Source organism: Buceros rhinoceros, unplaced genomic scaffold (assembly GCF_000710305.1).
Source record: "Buceros rhinoceros silvestris isolate BGI_N320 unplaced genomic scaffold, ASM71030v1 scaffold30611, whole genome shotgun sequence".
Lineage (NCBI taxonomy): Eukaryota > Metazoa > Chordata > Aves > Bucerotiformes > Bucerotidae > Buceros > Buceros rhinoceros.
The window spans coordinates 33098-48488 of NW_010396459.1; the positions used below are offsets into that span (position 1 = coordinate 33098).

General features: G+C 37.2%; 1 protein-coding gene across 1 annotated transcript in view; it reads left to right on the top strand.

Moving 5' to 3' along the window:
* GABRG2 (gamma-aminobutyric acid (GABA) A receptor, gamma 2) overlaps positions 1-13912 on the top strand; it is a gene marked incomplete at its 5' end in the record, with an annotated part of 39273 nt that extends 25361 nt beyond the window's left edge. The window contains 4 exons of the mRNA XM_010145917.1: positions 7950-8102; positions 9753-9958; positions 11752-11775; positions 13200-13912. Coding sequence (XP_010144219.1) covers positions 7950-8102; positions 9753-9958; positions 11752-11775; positions 13200-13475 — 659 coding nt within the window. The remainder of the gene's footprint in view (positions 1-7949; positions 8103-9752; positions 9959-11751; positions 11776-13199) is intronic.
* Positions 13913-15391: the final 1479 nt, after the last annotated feature.

The following is a 15391-nucleotide window of genomic DNA, read 5'->3' on the forward strand; positions in this document are numbered from 1 at the left end:
AAGAGTTTGTCAAGCATTTTTGAAAAGGAAGAGACTATTTTTTGAAACTGTCTGGCCCTTATACAGTTTAAAAATGAGTCTATGAAAGAACAAAAAACTGTGAAGGACAGAAACAATGAAAAGGGCATTTGGCAAAGGATGAGATAATGAGAAGGTCTCATGGCTGGATACCTAGAGGACAGTGTTCTTCTGCCTCTTCCCCAGACTTTTCATTTCTGGTTGTGGACATCAACAAATGTCATAAATATCAGCTTATGATCAGCACTGTGATCAAATTCCTGTGCTATCTTTATGAAAACTCACTCAGTGACCAAATACTTCAACTGAAATTATTTTCCTATGACATATGTAAAAACATACTGCACTGGAGAAGCTAATATAATTTCTTCATGTGATAAATGACCAATTTTATAAGTACTGCTTCATTAGTACTGGACTAGAAAGACCTAAGAACTTTCTAATTTATCAGAAGAAAAAAACCTTCAAAAATAGGTCACTTTAGGTTTTTTACAAAATAATTATTTGAACAGGTTAAATCTGAATCCTCACAGAAAGTTGTGAGTTTGGCAAAAATCTTTTCCTCATACCACCATAACAGTGCACAACGTCTCACTGAACCACATTTTCAGGCTGACTCAGCACCCTCACTGAGACAGTAAACACCAGCAGAATTCTGGCCTGACAAGGCCAGAAAAGAGATGGGGACAAAGGCCAGATGAAGATGCATCAAGACGATGTTACGAAAATACCCCGCAGACAATTATAAAAATAATACGGGTTTTATTATGTTCCCTTAAACAAGTTCGAATGATGTCTGGTTAGGAAATTTTTACAAAGAACAATACCTTACATGTAACTGACAACTTAAAACGAGGGAGAAACCGGTTTCGCAAGTAAATCAGCTCCCGATTTAAATCCGAATACCTTCTCTTTGCCAATGCAAATGGAGAACTATTTACCAACAATCTGGGGAGACCATTCACAATAGCTTTATCTCCACTAGCTAATAGAGGAATCTCTCGCTTACAGAAACGCAAATTCTTACCAAAATATTGTCGTCGGCGTCCCAACTCCAATATTTCGTAGCCTCTGTTCTAACGTCTTAGAACAGAGTGAGATCCCTTTCTCTGCCTTAGCTTGTCTCTGAGAAGAGACAGCGTTCTGCTGCTTCTGCAGCTAGTGGCCTTCACGCCTTGTGCTTGTTGCTCGTTGCTGCTGGTGCTGTCTCTTCGACAAGACTCCCGTTTATACAGTAGATAGACACGCACTGTGGTCAATTATCAGAGATGGGATCTAAATGAGTTTTCGACAAAACTCAGACTTGCAGGCACCCTCTCCACAGGGGTCCAGAGCCCTGCCTTTGTGTACAAGCACCTGAACGGAGGTAGCAGGAGAGCTCCTGGAGTCTGCCAGTCTGCTCCAACACAGGAAGGATAATTAAAACCCATCACAGACGAATACACCAATCTTAAACTATTTACATGATTTTTCATCCTGGATTAGAGCTGCACTGTACAATGTAGCCCACAGTCTGACACTGGCCTGATTTGGGAGCGAGAGGTGGGACTCTGGTCTCTCATCCCCCCCTGAGCCTGGCTTTCCTGGGGGCAGTAATCTGTATCAGCCGCTGCTGAGCAGAGCGTACACCAGAGCTCTGGTACTATCGCCTGTTTTGACACGAACGAGAAAAGGCTTTGTCCATATTTTACCTTTTTATTTTATTTCTCCTCTTGTAGCAGTTTTTGGGTAATCCTGCTGCTCTCCAGCGTGCCATAAGTGGAAGAAGGGCACACAATGTGAAGGAAATTGGTTGTTTCACAAGTGATGCCCTACTAACTTACCAACTAGTTATAATTTGTTATTACGGAATATCTGTAATAAAAATGGGACCAAGCCTGACTCTTTTTTAAAGAAGGAGGATGCATTTTGGTACATTTACTATTATTTTTCTAGTCAGTAGTGATCCAATAGGTTGGCATTTTAAAAGCCAGATAGAAGATCATCTGGATTTGGTAAGATTTGTGTACGTTACTCCAAGTCCAGGAATGTAAGGCATTGAACTAATACACAGCAAGATACAAGAATGTCAGTTCTAAAAAAATAAAGATGTTTTTCACATGTTCTAGAAATATGAATTTGCAGACGTAGTCAATAAACTCTTTGGGTTCGGGATCCTCTTGTTTTATATACGAGGACATAATGAAACAAACTGGTCAAGGATCAAAGCCTTTCAGTTCTCTTAAAATATTTTTGACGTTTTTTAAAACTTTTTTTCCGATTCATCATGAGTATCTTTTTTTTTTTAATATGATTAATTCAGAGTGAGAGTTCACTTAAGGTACTGACAATGACCTTACTACAAAGCTCCAACCTTAAAGGAGGTATTTATTGAAACCATATGTTACTATTTTAAGGGTATTTCCATGTACCATGACTAAAACCAAGAAAACATATCATTTCCATTAGACTACTATTTACCTATTCATTCTTTTAAAAAACCCAAACAGTGCTAGCTGTGATCTCTGCCATGTTAACAGTAAAAGAGAGAGAGAACAAGGATGTATCTATTAGTTATTTATGAGGAAAAGAAGATAAATTCTGCTGCCACAGTTGTTCTTCATTAACAATTTATGCAGTTTATACTCATATTTGTAGCACTAAGATGATGTTACTTGGGTAAAACTTCTATCATACAAGAGCTGGTTTAGTTCTTACAAGTGCTCCTCTGTTAACAGACCCCTAGAAGTCAGTGATGCCATTTCAATGTGTGTATAAACACTCAATGAGGAGAATAATCAGAAATTTTTAAGATTTGTTTTTCCACTGGCAGACTTGCAATCGTTTCTCATTTCTATTTTGAGGTGACAGTGCCCTCCTGTGGCACGATTTTTTTTTTTTTGCTTTTTTCCTGCATATACTCCACCTAGAAAGATGAATTGCACAAGGTTTCCCATATATAAACAAGTCATTTTTTAATGTACTTATTTACGAGAATTTTGAGAAAAGGGACTGTTTCTTTCTATATTTTCATATGGTTCTATAAAGATATCTTTTTAAAGTTCTTGCTCTTTGCTATATAATTTCTGCTTAAAATTAGTAGAAAAATCCATTGGATTGGTACACATCTGGGTCTGTGTGAACCATGAGGCTGCTATGGGGCATGCTAACAGAACTCCATCTACTAGTTACCGTATAAAACAGTGACCTACATTAACCCCAGTTTGATCAGTCCTTAAAAGACAAATGACAGCTTGAAATTTTGGAATAATTTAGCTCATACATCACTCTTCTGTTTTTTTCTTCTGGGCAGTTTCGTAAATCCATTTAGTAAAGAAAAAACTTCAAATTTTGAAAAGATATAGTAAAGATACTTGGTTCATTCTCAATATCTTCCTATATAATTTATTTTCTCCACAGAATTTTAGATTTTAGATATAAAAAGCACTAAATTATAAACATTGTGAGATTACTAGAACACACATTGATTTTCATACTACTAAATATTAGCAAAAATATATAACTCAAGGAATATCTTGTTCAGACACTGGGATAGAACACCCTGATCCTAGGTGGGGGGAAAAGGCTGCACGATGAAGCTCCCTGATGCTACGGAGTCAGCATCAGGTGAGGAGCTTGTGTGCCATATACTTTCAGCACAGAAAGAAATTCTGGAGATTTTAGGTAGTGGGCTGTATAACGGATCAAAGCTTGAGAAGAACAGAGCCACCTCCACCACCCGTCTGTATCTGCTGTGCCTTTAGAGTGGTGCACAGCTTGGTAAGAAACAGAGGTAGAACACGGCTAGTCAGAATAAAGACTTCTTACAAAATCTCTAAAACCTTTTTGCATCTATGGACACATCTATGCACACATTGGTTGTTGTCCCAAACTTTTAACTTAGCCATGAAAAATTTTCACAGAAATGTCAACTTGTAAAAGGCCCTTCAACTAACTGAATTTCCCTACTCAAAACTCCATATATTTAATAGAAATGAAACACTGAATTTTCTCCAAAAACTGTCAATGAGAATGAATTGACACATAAAAATAACTTGAACAGGTGGCCAACATATAAATTTTGAAACTCCTCTGCAATTCTTTTAATAATTTAAATCCAGCAGCGTTTTAAACAACAGAAAACAGAAATTGATAACAGTGAGCGTGAGACGATCTCAGTGATAAGTGTTGCTATCTGAACTATAACTAAGATGCCAATTTCCCGCAATGTTAGAAAGGTGTTCTTTCCTCTAGCATTTGTACTAGCATTCAAAGCACTTTGGAGTACAAATTAGAGGCTTGTTTCCCCAGTACCTTACACTTTGCACAGTCACTTAAACATGCATAAAGAGAGTACTAATGGGTATAATCTCCCATTCACTTTGCACAGGTATAAATGATTCCAGGACCAGGAAGCAATGAAGGATCACACCCACTGTGCTGATTAAATCAGTTAAGTGCAGTGTACATTCTCCCTGACTATGCTTCCTGGCACAACTAATTCCTTCTATCGAACCTTTGGGACTTCGGCCAGGACACATGCACAGATAGTTCCTCAAATCAGGGATTCACTTCCCCTACTGTCTAACAGAGCTTGAGTCTTGGTATTCAAACTACTGTATCACAAAAGCATATGTTAGGAGGATCTTCCCAATTTCCAAAGTCCACGTGGACTGCTTTGAGTCTTTGTAAATTAGGATGGCACAGGACTGTTAGAAATAAAACCTTTTGTAAGGGCTTAGTAAGGTCACGATGACTGGATACTGATGGTATGCATCCCCTTTGCAAAACACCTCCCACTGCAGAGCTGACTTAAGGCCCATGCAGTTCCTCTGTGTGCAGCAGGGGTTATTGCACTGAGAGAAATCTTCAACATCCCACTCGGAGTAGCGGTATGAAGGTGCTGTGGTTCAAGTCAAAACCCTGCCCTGCATCTCGTGATCCCCCAAATATAATTGGCAGGAATATGCATGTGGTAGAAAGCATGATGTGAGTATTTATACATGAGGATAAACACGACCTGCGTAGCATTTGCCCAAGGGACTGCATTCTGCCAGAATAATTCTGTGAACTTTGCCTATAAAGATCAGGCACTGATACAGTGTTTTCTGTGGATATCATTCTGGAATGGATGGATTTTTTTTTTCTAGACATATATTCATTGGGAAAGAAAGTCTTTTCATAAAGCGAGGTGCGATGACATTTGTGAGGGTTGAACACAATATAGAACAATTACGTAACTTTTTAACTTTTTGGAATATGTTAGCAGAGATATGTTGTTTCTGAACACATTTGCTTTAGAAGTCCAGTATTTCAAAAAAAAAAAAAAAGGCGGCAGAGGAATTGTGTTCAGTTAGCTATAAACTCCTTCCACCTGAGTGTCTCCAGTTTGTGTAGCAAACGTTCTGCGGCAGGACACCGCTGTTGCAGAAATGCATTGTCCTCCAAAGCGCACCTTTGAGATGACAGAGAATTCAAAGTAATGTTTCTTTGCTGCTGAATGGACCAAGGCCTTTACAAGTCAATTAACATTTTAGAAGTTCTTGTGCATTACATTTTGAAGAAAAAATAATTTTAAAATGATGCATAAAATATTTCAAAAATATTATTGTAAGAGCTTACTGTATAAAAACCACTCCTTGGATTAAGGGATAAATCCGAGTCTCCATGGAGACCAGATGATCACCACCAAGCTTTCTAGAAAAAAAAACCACACTAAAACAACGTCTGTAGAAATGATCTGTAAAATGGAAGGACTGAAGCTACTCTCTCTATACACATGTATGTACAGTCCTATGTTATCCACAGCACCATAAACTTGGTTCGCAGATGCTGTTACTGAACAAGGACAATGCATGAAGTCTTTGCAGGATGCCTTGGTCTAGGTCATCTGCATTTTTGTTTTCTCAGCACAGGTGCCGAGTTTTGGATTTAACTCTTAATACCTGTAAGAATGTGCTGGCTTGTGTGCTACATTCCAATATTTTCAGTTCTTTTAAATAAAATATCTTACAAGGCAAGAGTACCAGAACTGTATCAAGGGTTAGGGCTGGGATGGTCACTAGAGGAATGACAGATGCTCTCTATTAACCCTTCTCCTACCAAAACAGTTGGGCCAAAAGACCTGACAAGTACAGGACAAAAAATACGGAGAAAGTAGTGACCTAGGGTCTGATAGGTCTGTTCAGCTACTCCAAAAGGAGCCTACACCAGTTGCAGCTTCAGAAAAATGCAGTAACAGAAAAACCATCTGTTTTTTTCACTTCAGTTCCGAGCTAATATTATTTTGAACCTTTTTATGTCCTCATCTATGTTTGGGTTTACATTTCACACCTTCTGGTAATTTTTGGTCTTGTTAAATATATTAACACTGCACATGAAAAGGACTCACCTTAAAACTGTTTGCATAGAAGTAATACAGCTACCTCTTAATGTAATCTCTACCATAGCACAGCAGGGAAAAAACCCATTTTGAAACACAAATGCTATTAATAGCATATACGAAGGTGAATGAAAAAAAGTTAATTTCCAAAACTGACAAAATAATCACTTCTCAGGAAGTTAATACATGATGAGAGAGATGAAGAGAGAGTCATACTGTAATTTTATGGCTTTGTTTTAGAGTGTTCCTGATGAGTAGTGTTTCTTGTTTTGGGAGGGGTTTTTGGTATATGAAGAACATACATGTATAACGCAAACTTATCTATGAATTAAGAGGATAAAGAGGTTATTAAAATTTGTTGGTCATATTCAGACATATCTCCTTGTAAACCATACATATATAACACTTTTTAAAATTTTTTGGTTTAATTATGACAAAATATAATTAAATTAAAACCAGTTAATCACTGTGATATAGACCATTCACGTTGAAATAAATAAAAGCATCAGCTGAAAAATGATCTCTGAAGTTGCTTCTGTGACCAGGTTCAAAGGGATTATTCTGGGGGAAATGAAAATTTTAAATATGCCTGAAATCAGGGAACTCAGTGTAACTAAAGGTACTGATGTAAGCAGAATGCCCACAGAGTCTCTTTGATAATGCCGGAAAACCATCCCACTCTGAATTTGCAAACCCTATTCTGCGTCAGTTTGAGACTGCTCTGGACTGCATCTCACTGAACTGCAACAAAGTCTTTTGTAGCCTGGGGTTCTGTAGTCCTTTTGCAATCAAGATTTCCCAAGAGTGCTCTAATCTGAAGATGAGAACTAGATTTTCTTGGTTTAGAAAAAATACATTAAAAACTGAAGCATCGCTGTGTTCCTGAATCCAGATGATATTTACTTAGTAGTTTGAAAGGGGGGAAAAAAACTGGAAAAAGAATCACAAAATTATTGAATGGCAATGCTGGGTTATACAGACCAGAGTAACATACAGCCCGGCTGTTTTGGGCACTTAGATGTGGGTTCAAAACCTTTTAGAGGAGATAGTACAACAGAAGTTCTTCAAGTAAATGAAAAAATAATTATTGACACAGCCTGGCCCTGAAGAATAGCTGAAAACATGAATAATTTAGGAAGTACATCTGAAAGCATGTGTTTGAGAGCAGAGCTGAGAGCATGCTAACAGGGACAGCATGGTGACTGGAGGTTGGCTGGACCACCACCACTCAGTTGCTACGAGAGGACAATACCAGGCATTTGTAAGTTACGTGGAATGACTCGGGTAGAGAGAAGCCTGCTGTGCTGTGCAAGGGAGGTTACCCTTGAAATCCTTGAAGTACAGGTCACCTAAGTGAACCTGCAACCTTTCATAGTGTGGAAAATCCACCACTTCTGAGCCATACCAGTGTCGAAGAAGAGGTATGTGTGTATTTGCCATCAGTGTGTCTACTGAATCAGTTTAATACACGCGCCCCACACGTAGCATAGGAAAAGCGTAGCTATTACATAGAAATTCTATGCTGGGTTTTTAATATATCGTTCTATATCAGTACTCTCTTATTTTACAGGAGACTATGTAGTCATGTCTGTTTACTTTAACCTGAGCAGGAGAATGGGTTATTTCACTATTCAGACCTACATTCCCTGCACACTTATCGTTGTGTTGTCCTGGGTCTCTTTCTGGATTAATAAGGATGCAGTTCCAGCCAGAACATCACTGGGTGAGTTGCTTTTCTTTCCTTCTTTTATTCAATCATTAGGATGTTTAACCTCTGTGGCAGCAGTTCAGAAATGTAAGAGGAGAGACAATTGCACACGAGCTCCTCTTGTTGAGAGAAATGTAGTAATTTCTACAGAATAACACAGCCTAACCCACACTTGCATTGCTTCCTTTTCACTTTGTCAGATCCTAGCTCTAAGAGTTGTGCAACAAAAACTTTTGCATTTTTTCTGATGACAACAGTGTTTGTTATAAACATCAAAAGAATGGGGAACGTTGTTGGATTAGAGGCAGGGACATACTAATTTTATTTGCTCTATTTCCATATCACGGTGACTAGCAATACAAATGAAATAATTACCAAGGAGGAATCAATCTTTCTGGCTCTGTGTGCCATAGTAGTAAAAAGGGGAAAATGTGCACCCTGACTTCTGCTTTAGGGACAAACAATCAAATACAGGCTTCAGGCCACAAAATGAACTGAATTTGGTGGTATTTAAAATCCTATACATGAAAATGTAACACGCAAATTAATCAGAATTAACAATTTCTCTGCATTTAGCAACTGTTCCACGAATAAACTAAGAGGAGAGTGCACATTAACATCGCTTGTGCAAAGCGGCCGCAGCTGTAAGAATTAACAAAGTAGAAACATGAGAAAGTTAAGCACATTTTCTATTTCTGCATTAAATCCACACAGGTGAGAAGCATTTTAGGTTTTCCCTCCACATTCCAAATCTTCACAGAACTATAGCAAAGAACACTGGAGTGCAAAACGAGGGACAGAATTTCATTCCAGAAATCCCTGAAAGAAACACACAAATAGAGGACCAGTGGCTGCCACAACACAGTTTCAAGCATTTTATTGCCTTTTTCATGTCCTTTCTAAAAAGAAGTTATAAAATCTGCTTTGAAGTATAAAATTAAAGGCATTCAGCTGTTACTTTAAATTTTACTTAGATATACAAGACAGACCTATTCCTCTGTTGCAAATTATCTATTTGTAGCACTGAGGAGGTAAAATCAGTGGTATGAAACCTGCCATATGATATGTGATGGATTTTAACTGTTCTGATGCATTTTTAATGTTCTTCACATCATAGTTCAGGGAATAGTGTTCTGAAAGGAGAAGGGATGGTGAGGCATGTCACAGTACTTCTCAGGTATAGGCTACAGTAACTTATGAAGGCCAGAAGAGACACTGTCCTGGCACAGAGAGAAACCTGGCATGCCAGTACTACAATTACAAGGAGTCCCGAGAGACTCCCTCTTCCAGCTTTATATGCAAGAAATCACCTAAATAACAATCAACAGAAAAATTGTGTGGGCTTATCTTTTGCATACAACTAGAATGTATTTAGGCAAGAAAAAGGAAATAGCTTTATTTCTTTATGTGGCACACACAAATATACACGTTTTGTGCTGAAGCTCCTGTTGGATTACGTGCATTAAGAATTGTCACTAATTTCTACCTCATATAATGGCTGCCAGTGTGTCTCAGGGACACTGGTATCATCACCCTGTAACTAAAAACAAGCAAAACTGTTTGACCTCCAGGCATACTTCAGAAACAGTCAGAGAGAGATAACTGGAGAACTCAGTTTGTTACTTAAAGTAATAATATTCCTCTTGTTTTCTACCTACCTACCAGGTATTACCACTGTCCTGACAATGACCACCCTAAGTACAATTGCTCGTAAATCTCTTCCCAAGGTCTCCTATGTGACAGCAATGGATCTTTTTGTGTCAGTCTGCTTTATTTTTGTTTTCTCTGCACTGGTGGAATATGGAACTTTGCACTACTTTGTCAGCAACAGAAAGCCAAGCAAGGATAAAGACAAAAAGAAGAAAAATCCAGTATGTATCTTTTTACCAGCAAGGTCTAAAATTCCATTAGGTTTTCTGAGATAGCATTTTAATCCCTCTTTACACTCGTACTTTCTTTTCAGACTATATATTGCATGCATACTCTTCCTTTGTATTAATAGGAATGCAAACATTCACCTTGAGAATTAAAAGCTCATATATTATGGCTGTCTGGATGCCAGAGAAGATAATTTCTTAAAATAAAGATCCTTTGAAGCAAAGTGTTCTGCCAATCACAACTGTCACCAAACCCATTATTTATGGTATAGAGAGAGCTCCTGCTGTGATCTTTGGAAGAACTGACACTTTCTCTGTCTTAGCTTTAACAATATCCTCTGCCATTAACTTATGCCCATATTATTGACATGACTGTTTTTCTTGTGAGGACTAGAGTTAAACTTTTATACCCAGACTGCAGAGTGTGCTTTTTCTAATTTCCCCTTTAGCATCTGTTTGCTTTTCATTGTTTCCTTATCTTCCTTTTCTTGTATTTCTTGCCTTCTTTATCTATTTCTCTCCCTTAGAAAGTGATTTGGCTAGCAGTTTACAATGTTACTTATGCATGCACGATAGACAATAAGGAAAAAAGTATGTGCGAGCCACAAGAAAAAAAAAAATCCTGGAAACAAGCCAAGTAGGGGCTTGGGGCTTTGCCCAGATAGGGAAAAAGGTTGCTGCTTCTTTTGTCTAGGACCGAGTACTCCATGTCTGCAACTGAGCTGAAGAGTTTGTTGTCTAGAATCTGAGGTGGAAAGAATTAGTATAAAAACCTAGAGGGAAAAGTAGCATAGTTATCTACAGAAACAACTCAAAATATGAAAAGCAAGTGTTTGACATTGACAGACAGTATTTTCAAATCCATTTCAGGCATCTAGGAAACAAGGAAGAAACTTGGATTTGCTCTGCTGAATTCTTCAAGGATTTTTGTTTAGTTATAACATACAGTATGTAGAAAACATAGTTAAAGAACTTTTTAATACACAATATTAATTTCTACTTTAAAAGCTGTTGAGAAGTAGACTTAAAAAAAAGTCCACTCTGTAGTGGACAAACAGCCAGCAAAACACCTCTAAGACTATAGTGGAAGAATTCTTACCTAACTTTAGGTCTGCTAAAGCTTGATTTGATCATAGAAATCTATCGATCAATAGAAAGGCAAAGGCACTTCCAGGTAATGCAACCTGCTCTGTTTTAGGCCAAAATAAAAGGCTGTCTGTGTGCATGTGAGTCTTTCACAGATAGTTAATGGAATGAAGATTAACTGCCTCACATTTAGCTGTCTCTTAGATGTGCGTATAAGGGCAGATTACTTGTTCTCTGCATTACTTACCTGTGAGCATTTGGGGACAAACAGAACAAACAGAATGATTGCCTGGATCTTAATCACAGTCTGAAAAATTTAAAAATAGAGTGTTCAGGCCCCGGTCTGCAGGCAAAAAGAATTTTTTCTAAGAAGTGTTTTTATAAATTGTGAGTGGTCTCTTTCAAAACAGTTCAACATAAAAGATTAGAATCTCCTGGGAATACGAAAAGATCTAAATGAAGTTTGATATCTTATGCCTTTGGACCAGATGTAGTGACAAGTCAGAAATGGGGGGGGTTTAATAACAGATACTTGTTTAAATTGCTATTATCCCAACCCTTCTAAAATTTAGTTCTTTTTGACTTACTATGTTTTAGAAACATATTTTTAATTTACATTATTTTTGTCTCTTTTTCTTTTCTTTCTTCCTTTAATTTAAAACAAAACCCTCTGATTCTCTTTTCTGTCTGCAAAATGAAAGCTTCTTCGGATGTTTTCCTTCAAGGTATAATGTTTTTTGGAATGGCAATTCACTGCATGCAACTGCTGAATTTAACTGTTAGAGCTCATATGAGAGTGGTGTTTTGTTGGGTTTTTTTTTAATGAGACATCTAAGCATTCTACTCGAGGTAACTTCCCAATTAAGTAGAATGGTTACATATTTCTAAAAAAGTTGTATACTTGACTCAGCAGCCCTAATACTGATTCACCGCAGCTCTGAACTTACCTAAGTTCAAGAGTGACCAGCATTATTGGATCACATGAATTAAGACAGCTTCACGTTAAAAGACTTCTGCTGCTCTTTCTCAATTTGCCATGGGATCCAATAGCACCAGCTACACACCCTTTTAGAACTCAGCTCTGACGCTGCCTTTTTAACCTTTGTGATTTAACTCCAATTATAAAACCAAATCTGTTCTGATGTTGACCTGAACAAAACTCAATGTCATCATCAATTACTCAAATGCTATTCCCTATGCAAAAAAGTCAGAGTTTTGAAAGGGTTTAAGATGCGTATATGTTTTTAATGCTGTCACTGGATCAACACGCTTTTGGCAAATTAGCAAATATATCTAGCTATGTCCTACATCTAAACCTTATCTTCACTCAGAAATGCAGAGGTTTCATAAAACAAAAACAGGGAAAAATGAAACCATGTAAAATAACAGCCAATAAATATACATATTTATGGAATGGAATTGTTATTTTACCTATCAGTAGGAAATTTCAATGCCTGTCATCCTAGTGTTTGCCAAGTGCTCAAATGTCTTCTAAATGCTTAATTTGCTCAATTTGTTCCAAATATATACGTGTATGTATATGTGCAGCTACTATATAAAATTTGGAACATGTTGAACCTTCTAGCTGGTGAACATTATTAGATTGTGAACTGCATAATCAAACAATTGGAGTCTTGCAGAGATCCTCCTAACCTTATTCAAGAGACCCAGTTTTGCCTTTTTTCCTGTATATTTGCTCCTACCTCAACGCGAACAAGCCCTATATTAAAATCCTGCATTTCCAATGGAATATTTCAGTTTCCTCCATGTGCAATAAACCAATTGCTTTCAGAGATCAAGCAGCTACATAAAACACACACAAAATAAATTCAAAATACCATCAGTTACATGCCTGAATGTTTCCTTTAACCTCTAATGTTTACTTCGTTTGGCTTTAAAGCTCATCGTCCATAGCCATTATTTTTTATATTGATTTGTCCTGCTTTCCTGTTTAAAGTGTACAATGCAATGGATTTTAATAAGTTCAAGGTAATATTACCATTAGAACTCCTCAGCAATTTCCCATGTACCCCACACAGAACCATCATTCACATGTTGACCATTAGTCTCTGTCTCTCGGTTGGTCTGGTGATAATAACAGAGTCTCTCCCTCCTGCCATCTTTTCCTTTTCTTGCCACTCCACCTTAGGCACCTACGATTGACATCCGGCCTCGATCAGCTACTATTCAAATGAACAATGCTACACACCTCCAAGAAAGGGATGAAGAATATGGGTATGAGTGTCTTGATGGTAAGGACTGTGCCAGTTTTTTTTGCTGCTTTGAGGATTGTCGAACGGGAGCATGGAGACATGGAAGAATACACATCCGCATTGCGAAAATGGACTCCTATGCCCGCATCTTCTTCCCAACAGCCTTCTGTTTGTTTAACCTGGTGTATTGGGTATCATATCTTTACCTTTAAGAGCAGAAGAAAATCAGTGATATGAGCCTTACTCACTGAATTTCTTAGAGTGATGGTTTCCTAAGTCCACTTGAAGTATTTATGATGCGCTTTATAGTGGTCTGAATTCTTTAGTGCCATAACCCAGTAAATATCAATCATATCATTTGTCCAAAACCAGCCATCAGGTTATTGTGATTTAAATGTTTATTCACCATGCCAAAACAATTTGAAATAAAAATCACATACACAGGTAATATACAGCTATACCTGCTGGAATTGAGAGAAACAGAGCAGACAAGAGCAACAAGAGCAACATCACTGCTATTTGAATCAGGAAAGAGAGAGAGAATTCCCAGGTAAAGTGCTGTACAGTTTGTTAACATTGGCTATAATTATGCTATAGCTTTATCCTTCGTGGGCTTTTCTTTTTGGAAGAGTCATCTCTCAGTTTGAATAGGTATTATTAAGCTAGGAAAGTTAACTTCTACTCCCACCAAGATAAAACCAGACCTTTCTTTCCCTTTGCCATCCCTTTAAGAGCACATGTACAATGCTGTAAATATTTCAAATACCTTGTAGTACATCAAGTCTAGTGCATGCATATTTTGGGGGCCAAAATAAATGAAACAAAGGTACCATAAAGTTTTGTCTTTTATTTTGTGTCTCTGGATGTGCTATTGTAATTGAAATGTGGACAAAAGTAATTTTTCCTTGAAAAATTACCCCTTTCCCTCATGCATGGAAGATCCAAGCAGACAGCACTTTCATGTAAGACATTAGAGAAGCCTTAAGGATTCAATTAAATAACATGTAGACAAATCTGTATGGCCAATATAATAGCTCATAAAGTATACTGTATGTGTCTGCTGCAGTTGTAGCCTTCATTTTCCATTGATAATGTTACTATATTTCAACAAATTTCCAGTAATTATACATTGCAATATCAGCTTCCGATTTTCCAAATTTAATCCATGCGCTTCTATTGTTCTTTTCCCATGTTGAGCTCTACTTTTTTCCTTACACAAGTGTTTGTGGGATTCATTTTATTCTTTAATCCAGTTCAGGAAATAGCTTTTGAGACATTATTTTTACATAAGAGCTTCAAGTTCATTTTGAAATGTTAGCTTTTATATTATATATACACATACAACTCTCTGTCTATTCATGTCCGTAATCAGCAATGGTTGTTGTCAGTGCTGCTTTTCACTTGGTGAGTACCTTTACTAAAACAAACCTTTACCATGACTAACACGCAGTTTATAGCTAGCCTTGAAAACAAAAGGGAACAAAGGGTGTCTTGGCTACTAAATCACATGTATGCAGTTTTTCTGTATTCAGAACCTTCAAACCACCTGGGTGAATCTTGAAAACCATTTATCCATTGGTTTTCAGAAACTGTACAATGCTCAATTATGCAACCTTAAGCACATGTAAATATGACTGACTTTTTTTTTTTTAATTGTCAAAGATGTAAAATGTCACCTCCAGAAAAGTGGGTTTGCAGATTGAAAAGGGAGATATATACCATTACAGATCTATCAACAGCTAAAATAGAGGAAAAGGAAAGTTTTCCAATGTTTGTATAGTTTTGGAAATAAAAATCTGTAAAAAAGGAATAACTTGATCATCAACTGCTCCTTGTCCGATGTATTTGAAAACATTTTAATAAAGGAATTGCACACACCTGTGGACTTTTTCAATAAAACTGCTGCACTCAATTCCAGTTGCCTGGTGACTAGTTTGTTAAAAGCATGCTTCAAGAACTCTGCTTCAGTTGGTGTGATTCATCTGCTGCCTAAATATAAGTGATTATAAACCTCAACCTTTTGCATTACCTTGTTTTGTAGTCAAATGGCTCACCCACATAACTTTAAAGAATGGAGACTAAATCTTTAAAACCGTTTTGAAGATTATCTTATTCTTAACAATATATA